The sequence below is a fragment of the Myotis davidii genome, unplaced genomic scaffold (genome assembly GCF_000327345.1).
Source record: "Myotis davidii unplaced genomic scaffold, ASM32734v1 scaffold960, whole genome shotgun sequence".
NCBI classification, from domain to species: Eukaryota; Metazoa; Chordata; class Mammalia; order Chiroptera; family Vespertilionidae; genus Myotis; species Myotis davidii.
Genome location: NW_006293003.1, coordinates 2,508,131 through 2,518,259, shown reverse-complemented (window position 1 = coordinate 2,518,259; position 10,129 = coordinate 2,508,131). Strand labels below are relative to the sequence as shown.

Sequence of the window (10,129 nt, the reverse complement as noted above, 5' to 3'; positions counted from 1 at the left end):
CCCGGCGGCCCCCGCGTCCCATCCCGTCCCGTCCTGCCAGGTGAGGGAGGGGCTCGCCCTGGGGTGACGGGACGCTGGCCACCCGATCTCTGGCGGTGGACAGGCGAGATGGACAGCTCTTTCTAAGTCACATGACTCACAGCCCAGGGATAGATAGATAATTACATATTGTTTTTGTGATTAATCACTATGCTTTCATTATGTTCAACTTGTAACAATGAAATTGGGGGTCACCACAACATGAGGAACTGTATTAAAGGGTCGCGGCCTTAGGACGGTTGAGAACCACTGCTCTGCATGACCATCAGCCTTTAGGACCCAGGCGGGGGACCCCCGTCCCTGGCCCACCGGAGCGGAGGTGGGCTCCTCATCCCCTTTGCAGGGAACTGCTGGCCAGGGCAGTGGGCAGCCCCTGCTCCCATGTCCGTTGTCCGCCAGGTCATGAGCGCTGGGAGCCGGTTGCCCTTCCACAGGCAGCCTCAGGCCTCGCACACTGGACGCTGGGTTCCCAGCCCCGGTGTGATGGCGCGTCCCTCAGACAGGCGTGCGGTGCTCAGGGAATCCGTGCAGAGCGCAGACGTGAGGAAGGACCTGATGTCATTTTGCAGACGTGAATTTCACTAGTGACTCTTGCCCTTTGAATCTTCAGCTTCCCCACCCCCAGAACAATCCTGCTATCTTCTATGGATGAGAACACACTTCTGTTCTTTTTTAAAGTAAAAAGTATAACTATTTTTTAAAATTTATTTGTCAATTCCACTTGATGTATGATATAGTCGTTTCAGGTGTCCCACATGATGATTAGCTATTCATATCCCTTATGAAATGGCCGCCCCGAGAGGGCTAGTCCCCACCTGACAGCACACGTAGAGGCCTGGTGCACGAAATTTGTGCACTGGGGTGGTGGGGGGCGTGCGAGGCTCAGCCCGGCCTGTGCCCTCTCGCAGCCTAGAAGCCCTCAGAGGATGTTCGACTGCCACAGAGGCAGGAGAGGCTCCCACCACCACCACTGTGCTCGCCAGCCATGAGTCCGGCTTCTGGCTGAGCAGCACTCCCCCTGTGGGAGTGCACGGACCACCAGGGGACAGCTCCTGTGTTGAGTGTCTACCCCCTGGTGGTCAGTGTGCGTCATAGCGACCGGTCATTCCGGCGTTCGGTCAGTTTGCATATTAGCCTTTTATTATATAGGATTATTGCCCGTGTTCCCCAAGTTGTACTTTGCATCCCTGTGACTGTTTCTATAACTGGTCATTTGTCCTTCTTCACTCCCTTCCCTTTTTTCACCCGCGCCCCACCCCATCCAGTCTGGTGACCATCAGTTTGTTCTCTGTGTCTGTGAGCTTGTTTCTGTTTTATTTGTTTGTTTTATTAGATTCCACATATAGGTGGAATTGCATAGTATTTGTTTTGCTCTGTCTGACTTATTTCATGGAACATAACACCCTCTGGGTGGCAGGAGTTCACAGCGCCGTTACCGACAAGGCCAGGGAGGGAAGCATCGGGGTCCCGCGATGACGAGTGGGTAGAGATGCGCGGTCCGTGTGTGAGGGGATGTCACCAGCCACACCCTGTCCCTGCCCCCCAGGAGGCTCTGCGGCTCCCCCTTCTCCCTGTCCGAGGAGGAGCTGCTCCGGATACGGCAGGACGTGCACAGCTGCTTCGCTCAGATGGACAGGAGCCTGGCCCTGCCCCGAATCCGGGCCCGCGTCCTGCTGCAGCAGCTGCACACGGCCTGGCGGGAGGCAGAGTTCCTGAAGCTGGACCAGGCCCTGGCTGCCCCCGAGCTGCAGGTAGGATGGACATGTTGGTTGATTGGTTTTTATTAATCTTCACTGGAGGAAGTGTTCATTGATTTTTTTTTAGAGAGAGGGGAAGAGAGAGAGGAGGGAAGAGAAGCATCGATCGGTTGCCTCCTGTACGCTCCCCGGCCAGGGATCAAACCTGTAACCTAGCCACGTGCACTGACCAGGAATCGAACCCGCCTTTTGGTGCATGAGACGATGCTCCACCCACCTGAGCCAGCTGGCCAGTGGCCTCTTGATGGCAGAGGTGGGGCATCTCCTGCTGATGCTGCGGGTCCCGGCCCCAGCACCCACCCTGGCCTCACCGCACCTCACTGGCCCCCATCCTCCTCTCCAGCTGTGTTGGCATCGGCTGTTCCTGGAACCACCAAGCTGGTCCTGACCTCAAGGCCTGTAGTGGACACACTGGTGCCCAGCCCAGATCCCCTTGCCTGCCTCCTTGCACTGTCCACCAGCGGCCATGACCCTAGAACCTAGAAAGTGCCTGTCGCCTGGCAGGTGTGCAGTACATTTTGTTTATTAATAAATGATTCCTGAGGACCTCGCCGTCTTTAAGTCAGATCCCCCCCCCCCTTCTTCAAGCCTTCCCGTGGCTCTCTGCCGGGATGTAGGCTCTGCCACGGTCTCAGGCACATGCTGGTGAACCGGCGCTCAGCGGAAGTTCAGGGACACGCAGGGGAGGGTGGTCCCGCTTTGTAGCATCTGCCCATTTCCCTGGTGTAAATACTTCTAAGGCCAGTTTCAATCTGCGGGCTTGACATCACTGCGTGGGGCTGGGGAGGTGCACAGGATCGCCACTCCCCTCACTCCCCCACCCCCCCCCCCCCCCCCTACTGGGCATATGCCTGCAACCAAGGCACATGCCCTTGACCGGAATCGAACCTTTCCCCTGCCCCTCTCAGCCTTATCCCCTCCCAACCGCAATCCAGGCTCTGGGCTCCAAGGTCTTGCCTACCAGCCTGGCTCTGTTCCTAAGAGGCCTTGACCCACAATTACTTATTTTTTTGTATCATCCCCGTTAGATCAGGAAATGAAAACTATAATTAACTCATGGGATTAGCTGGGCCCAGCCTGAGTATTTAAAGAGTTGAGCTCAGGAGTCAGGAAACCTGAGACCTAGATCTCAGGGCCCCCATGATGTGGCTTGAGGCCACCGAGTCTGCTCTCCTGGCCTCAGTCTCCTCCTCTGTCAAATGGGGGTGCTTTGAACTCCGTGAATTTCCGGGTCTGTGCCTTCTTCCTCGGAGGGGATGGGGACGGGCCCCCATCCCGTGGCCAGCCGGAGAGATTGTTCGGGAGCTCAGGGCCGAGCCTGGTGGGCAGGCCTGTGTCCGCATCCTGAGAAGGAGACATGGGACCTCCAGGGATGTGACGGAGGAGGAAGGGTAGGGGGGCGAGCTGGGAGGGGAAGGAGACCAGTGGTCACTGGGGAGTACCGTACTGAGCCTCGCAGCCGTGCTGTGCTGGGCTGTGCTGGGCTGGATTGTGTTTTGCTGTGTTCTCATGTCCAGTCCTTGCATTATGCTATGTTACATTCTGTTGTGTTATGTCGTGCTGTTACGTTATACTGCGGTGCATTGTGGCATGCTGTCTTGTGTGACTTTCTGTTTTTATGTTATGTAGTGTTGTTAGGTTCCTGCAGTCATCTAATGAGGCAGATACCCATTTTGCAGGTGTGCAAAGTGAGGCTCAGAGATGGTCGCATCTGCTACCCTCGATCATTAACCGAATCACAATTTGCTGAGCACCGTGACCTCACCTTGGTCCCCTCTAGCCCCCGAGCTTGTTTGGCCCTCGGGGCCTGGCTTTGGGAGGCGGGCTGCCTGCATGTGCCTGCGTGCTTTCTCTCCCCTCTCCAGCCACAGGCCAAGGCGAGGAAGCCGCGCGCCAAGAGTAAAAGCAAGACCGACCTTCTGAGGAAGTGCATTGAAGATAAAATCCAGCTCTTTGATGGCCCGGCCCCGGAGGACCTGCTGGAAAAGGTCAGTGCTCCCCCTCGCCTGCTGCCATGGCACTGGGCAGGGTCGGCGGCTGTCCGCAAGGCACACGGAGCCCTCGGCTGCAACTGTCCATCTCCACCAAACGCCGAGATGCTAAACTGTCACAGGTGAACCGCCCTTCCTGCACGCCTTTGCACCGGCTCCTTCTATCTGGAACCTTCCTCCACTTGTGCGCCTGGAGGTCTCCGGGTCACCCTCAGGCCCCCCCAGCTGCTGTCCCCGCTGCCCGAGGTTGCTGCCACCTTGGTGCCTGGCCCTGAGCCTGGCAAGGTGTCCACACGGGGTGTTTCACTCTGTCTGCTCTTTGTCCCGTGCACCCTCCTTGCTCCCTCTGCACCCTCCTCGCACCCTCCACACCCTCCGCACCCCCCTCATTCCCCCTCGCACCCTCCGGCGCTCCCACAGCAGCCTGGCCTCCGTCTCCCGCGCGTTTCCCATCGCCCCAGGTCAGGCTCCTGTCCCTGCAGAAGGCACGCGCGGCAGCCTGGTGTTACCGTCCACCTTGCCTCTCCTGGGCTCCCTCCCACCCGCCTTTACCCGGACAGATGACTCGTCCTCCGCTGTCCTCAGGCGTGGCCTCTGCCCTCGGGGGGCCCCTCTTTCAAGAAGCCTTATCGGAACACCCGGTCTTCCCATGTGTTTCCCCCCTCAGCTCCCTTTCTTGTCTGTGGTAACACGCGTTGTCCATGTCACACATTCCTCTTGTGTCCGAGGAGGCAGCCATGCCCCAGGCTCTGCTGATGAGCTCAGTCCTTGCTCTCACAGCGCACATGTTCTAGCTGGGGAGGGGGGCAAGAAGCCCTTACAGCAGTGGTTCTCAACCGTCTGGCCCTTTAAATGCAGTTCCTCATGTGGTGACCCAACCATAAAATTATTTTCGTTGCTACTTCATAACTGTCATGTTGCTACTGTGATGAATCGTCATGTAAATATCTGATATGCAGGATGGTCTTGGGCGACCCCTGTGAAAGGATCATTCGACCGCCAAAGGGGTTGCGACCCACAGTTTGAGAACCACTGCCTTAAAGTGACAGACCGCCATCAGCGCGCGCACGGACAGGGGCGTTTCGGGGCGTGCTCTCTGGGCCACGGTGGACCTACGTGCTGTTCCAGATCCACGCCCTTGGCGTGTTCACGGTTTCAGAGAGCGGCCGCTGTGCGCCTGGGCATCTTGGAGTTCACATCCTGCCGTCACACGTCCCTTCCGCCTGACCGACCTGAGCCCTTCCCTGAATGAATGGTTGTGTATGATTTGGGGAGGAAGGACAGACAGGCAGACGGACGGATAGACCAGCGTGCGCTTCCTGCCTTTTCGGAGTTGATGGAGGAAGGTACAGCTTTAATGGCGTTGTCCTGAGAGGCAGCGCAGACACAACACAGGTTATGTGGCTCGTGTTAGCTTTCCAGCTACTAGAAATGTTCTGTCCATCTGCCGAAACCTGTCTGCGTGCCCACCCGCCCATCCGCCCATCCGCCTGCTTTTTATGCAGGACTGAAACGGGAGGATTCCACTCGGTGCAGGGCTTCCTCCTGTGTCTCTCTCAGCATCGCACTGCACAGCACGTGTGGTCCTCAGAGGTCTGAGCCAGCCCTCCGTCAGGGAGCCCTGAGGCTTTCCAGTGCCTTCCTATTTGCAGTGACCTGGGGAGTCTGCCCATATCCCACAGCCTTCTGCAGCGAGGCTCGCAGAGCAGCTACTGCTGCGTCCACTTCACAGCTGGGAACACTGAGGCCCGGAGAGGCCTGGCCACGGTCACGCAGCTGGCGGGCGGAGGGGCCTACAGGCAGGTCCTGTGTTCAGGTAGCGGATCTGCTTGATGAACCCAGAAACGAAGGGGCGACTTCAGTGCGTCTGTGCGGTAGTCTCCTGCTGTTTGTGCACAAGGCACATCTACATTTCTCATAAATATTCCTCAACAGCATTTAAATGTGAGTGAAAATGACATGCCCGCATTCCCCACTCACCCGCTCTTTCCGGCTGATTTTAATGGCGTTGCCCTGCGCCTGGGTGGCATGTCTGCCACACGTCCGAGCTCTCATTCGTTATGCAGTCCCCGCGTGCCGGTCCCAGGATGAGCCAGGCCTGCACGGCTCATTAACGGTCCTTCATTCAGCGCCACAGCCGCTGCCAGCACCGCCGTCCTGCTGTGACGCCTCCGCTGCCCTGGCAATCACATGGAGGTGGCTGCCACCCCTGCGTCATTTCAGAAGTGACTAGACTTCAAGCGTGAGGATAATGTGCTCGTTTTTGGACGACCTCACAAGAGGGAGCAGCGTGGACTAGCAGGCGTGTGGGAGGGAAGGTGCTCTAGGAAGAGGGTGGCTCCGTCCATCCATCCATCCATCCATCCATCCCACGGGTCTCTCCCCGTCTCCTGCCCCCGCTTTCTCCCGAGGCAGCCTCTGTCCAGGTGGTCTACGACGGACGCAGTGTAGTTGGGAGGGAGATCTTCTGGCTTCCCTCTGCCCCCAAACAAAATCCAGACCCCTGGGCACAGGGTTCAAGTCCTCACCATCAGCCTCAGCCTCCCGTTCTAACCCCGAGTTCACGCCCACCTTTCAGGCTGAACGGCACCACAGCTGTCTGCCTGGTTTCACTGCAGTAACTTTTTTTACGTTGTCCACTAGAAAATTCTACTTTTCACGCTCTTGCGTTGTGCACACATGCTTTTCAAGAGCCAAATAGATCTATAGCAGCGGGTCTCAACCTGTGGGTCGCAACCCCTTTGGCGGTCGAACGACCCTTTCACAGGGGTCGCCTGGGACCATCCTGCATATCAGATATTTACATGACAATTCATCACAGTAGCAACATTACAGTTATGAAGTAGCAACAAAAATAATTTTATGGTTGGGTCACCACATGAGGAACTGTATTTAAAGGGCCAGAAGGTTGAGAACCACTGCTCTACAGGGTTTGTGCTTTCAAAAACAGAGGCTACTGTGGCCACAGACACACCCGTTTCTAAATCCCCAGAGGTAACGACTCTTCAGTTTTTAGCTTGACCTTTTCATGTTGACCCCATGTCTTGCTGTTTCTCCGTTTCTTGCCTTTGGCATAATCTATTTGCTTTCTTTATGGGAGATAAGATTTAGCTACCTTTTTTCAACCTGCAAACACACGGGCCTCCTGTCCCCCAACTCCCAATGCAATTAGATCCGTAGTTCAGATGGCTGTTGTGATGATGATTTAAATGTCATTCACATCTGGGCCACGTAAAAACCAAGATTCATTTCTCCCCTGTGCAGCCTTTTGTTTTTCTTGGAGTTGTTCTTATCCTTTGGTTTCTTCCTGGTTACTTTTCTGTACAGTTATCCATCCTTCCATCCACTTCTTGACAGTTGACCAGATATCCTGCCGGGACCACACACAGGCCATGTCCCCTGGGGCACGTGGTCGGGAGGACGTCGCCTGTGCCTGCTGCGCCCCCGCCCGCACGGTGCCCACGGAGCCTGTGCACAGCCCTCCGGCGTCACGCTGGGACTCCCTCACCCGCTTTCCCAATGTCTCTTACTTGAATGACGCACCCCCTCTGGGAGTGTCCTAGGGAAGGGCACACGGCGATCGGACAGTTGGCAGTGTTTAAGGCTGCCGTGCTTTAATCTGCCCCTTACAGGACAGAGAGTTTGGCCAACCTTGGAATTCTGGAACTTTTCTTAAACCATGTTTTTCTTTTCTCACTCTGTGCCTGCCCTTTGTTCTGTTGCTTTGCTCTCTGAGGAGTGTCCCCAGGGCAGCTGGTGTGGAAGGCATTGGGACCTCCCAGTAGGATCAGGGTCTTTAGCAGCACGTGCAGGAAATGCGGTTTCATTGCTGTGGGCAGCGGGGCTGTTTCAGGGAGCCCGTCTTGTGCCGCATGGGAAGGCAGGTCTGCCCCTCTCCCCGAGCTCTTTCCGACCGGATGAGCCCTCCAGCGCACCTTCTCCCGGCGCTGGGACTCACTAAGTAAGCTTCCCAGGCAGAAGGGGAAGAAAGGGCTTTCAAGAACCACTCTTCCCTTAATCTCACGGTCCCCGTTCTTAAGCACATACGGAAGGCTTTAGCCCCCGCCCCCCCATTTTAGGTGTGAATCTGCATAAATAAACTTGAGGGGTAGCCCACATAGTCACTTCAGCTGCCTGCATCTCCACGGGACAAGGCCTCACAGGAGATGGGGGCTGCCATGCCCCCAGGGTGGGGGGTGGAGGAAATGGGTTCACTCATCTAGAAGTTACTGAGCCCCTTGGCTGCCGGCTCCTCAAGGGGAGCTCGTGTCCTGGTGGGGTGAACGGTGTGGTGAGGGTCCTCCTGGGCGGAAAGCATGGAATGTGGGGTCACAGAGAAGAGTGACACACACGTGCAGAGTGAGCACGCTTCATGGGCTGAGGATGCGGGGACATGTCCGTCATCAGCAGAGGCAGAGCATGGAGTGTGCGGCTGTGAGTCGTCGGTGAGGGTGGAAGTCGCAGGTGTGGGTGCAGGTGGCAGAACAGACCCCACCCCCCCAGGTGACCTTGGCTGGGGTTGTGGAGCCTGAACCACAACCTCTACCATGAGGAGCCTTGGAGGGTTTCGCGCCGGATGGCAGCGAGGTTGGGTTTACCGTCAGGAGTGGTCAACGTGGAATGAGCAGCCAGGCCCCAAAGCCCCGTGGGGTGTCATCGGAGAGGCCCCGGGGTCTGAAACTGCAGACTCCAGGCCCACGTCTTAGCAAATATTGGAGGCCTTGCATCAAGTCCTGAACTTAAGATGGAAATCTAACGCCTGCTGTTCCGAAGCGGCTGCTCTCGCTGCCCCTCTGGCCGCTGACCCCTCTGGCTTCTGGCTCTGCCCTCTCAGGTCCGCGCCGACCTGCTGCGGGAGCGGGTGCAGCAGCTGGAGGCCCAGGAGGGCCGCTTTGCCGAGTCCCTGGTCGCCCTGCAGTTCCAGAAGTCCGCCGGGGCGGCCCGGACGCTGTGGGCCTACACCGCCCTCCTGAGCGTCCAGCACCTGCTCCTGGAGGAGCTGAGCGAGTCGGAGACGCTGACCAAGGCGGCCTGCGCCCAGATCCTGGAGTCCCACAGCCCCGTGAGTGTGCCTGGGGTGGGCAGGGCTGCGCGGCACCCCCCTGGCTCACCCGGGTTCCCCACCAGCCAGTGGGCGGGTCTGGGCCGTGGTGAGGGTTCAGGAGGTAACTTCCTGGGAGCACATGGCACCGCATGGTTTTCACGCTGTTCAGCATCTGGGAGGATGAAAAGCGTGAATGAAACGCTTTGGAAGAAACGACTCCTGGGAAAAACCACCAAGTGCACCTCGTTTGACAAAAGACGTCGCAGGTCTTGTGGAGCTGGAACGTGTGCGGAGGAGTCACTGAGGCTGGGCACGGGCAGTGATGGGCAAACGAAGGCGGTGGGGCTGGTGCAGCGGGCCCTGTGGCCGAAGGAACTGCACCCCGTGTCTGTACCGCGGCTCACGCTGTCGCCGTCCACCTCCCCGGCTGTGACCGTGTCTTCCTCTCCCCCCTCGGGCTCCTGCCCACTTTCTGCTCCTCACCCATCTGTCCATTCAGTCTGAACTCTCTCTCTCTCTCTCTCTCCTCCCCAGCTTCACGGCTCTGAGGCATCGAGACCTGGAAATCGCACTAATGCTTATAGTTTACCTTCAGGAGATTCTGTGTGTGGTGCGGGCCTCTCCCGGGTTACAGCCCGCTGCCTCCTTACACCTGCACACGCGGAGAGGGAGCGCCGTCTCCTCCCTTCTCACAGGGCGCTAGTCCCATCCCAGGGCCCCGCTGCCATCAGTGAGCTCAGCAAAGCTGCTCACTTCCCAAAGGCCCGCCCCCCGATCCCACCCCATTGCGGCTTCGGGCTCCATCGCCTGGATTCTGAGGGGGCAGAGCACTCATTCCGTAACAGGCATGCCCATGGGTGGGGAGTGGGCACGTGAGGAGGCATCTGTGTCTCGCACCGAGGGACCCCTTCTAAGCCAGGGCTGGAAGGAAGACCCAGAATTAGCCAGGCCAGCAGGGAAGGCTCCACGGGGAGGGGGGGGGGCGGGCGGTGGTGACAGCATGTGCAAAAGCCAGGGGTTGTGAGATCTGGGGCAGCCTCATCGCACTGTTTGCCAGGGCTGGATGGGGAGGCCGAGCAGGTGGGGTTTTCTCTGGTCCTCTCCCCCCCTGCCACCCCACCCCCCAACTGCACTGTGCTCACCACCTGCCCCTCTGTGTGGGGCAGAAATGAATGCTGCATGCAATTTGGACGTGCAGGAGCTCCAGGAGCTGGAGAGGAAGCTGGAGGAGGAGCTGGCCCACCAGGAGGCCGCCCAGCGGCAGCGGCAAGTGGGCAGAGAGGACGGGCCCGGGGCCC

The 10,129-nt window shown here is 58.1% G+C and overlaps 1 protein-coding gene across 1 annotated transcript in view; it reads left to right on the top strand.

Annotated features, from left to right (window-relative positions):
• EVC2 (Ellis van Creveld syndrome 2) overlaps positions 1-10,129 on the top strand; it is a 42,031-nt gene that overhangs the window by 25,726 nt on the left and 6,176 nt on the right. Inside the window, exons 13-16 of the mRNA XM_015565799.1 lie at positions 1,549-1,790; positions 3,662-3,784; positions 8,622-8,849; positions 10,030-10,101. Of these exons, the coding sequence (XP_015421285.1) occupies positions 1,549-1,790; positions 3,662-3,784; positions 8,622-8,849; positions 10,030-10,101 (665 nt within the window). The remainder of the gene's footprint in view (positions 1-1,548; positions 1,791-3,661; positions 3,785-8,621; positions 8,850-10,029; positions 10,102-10,129) is intronic.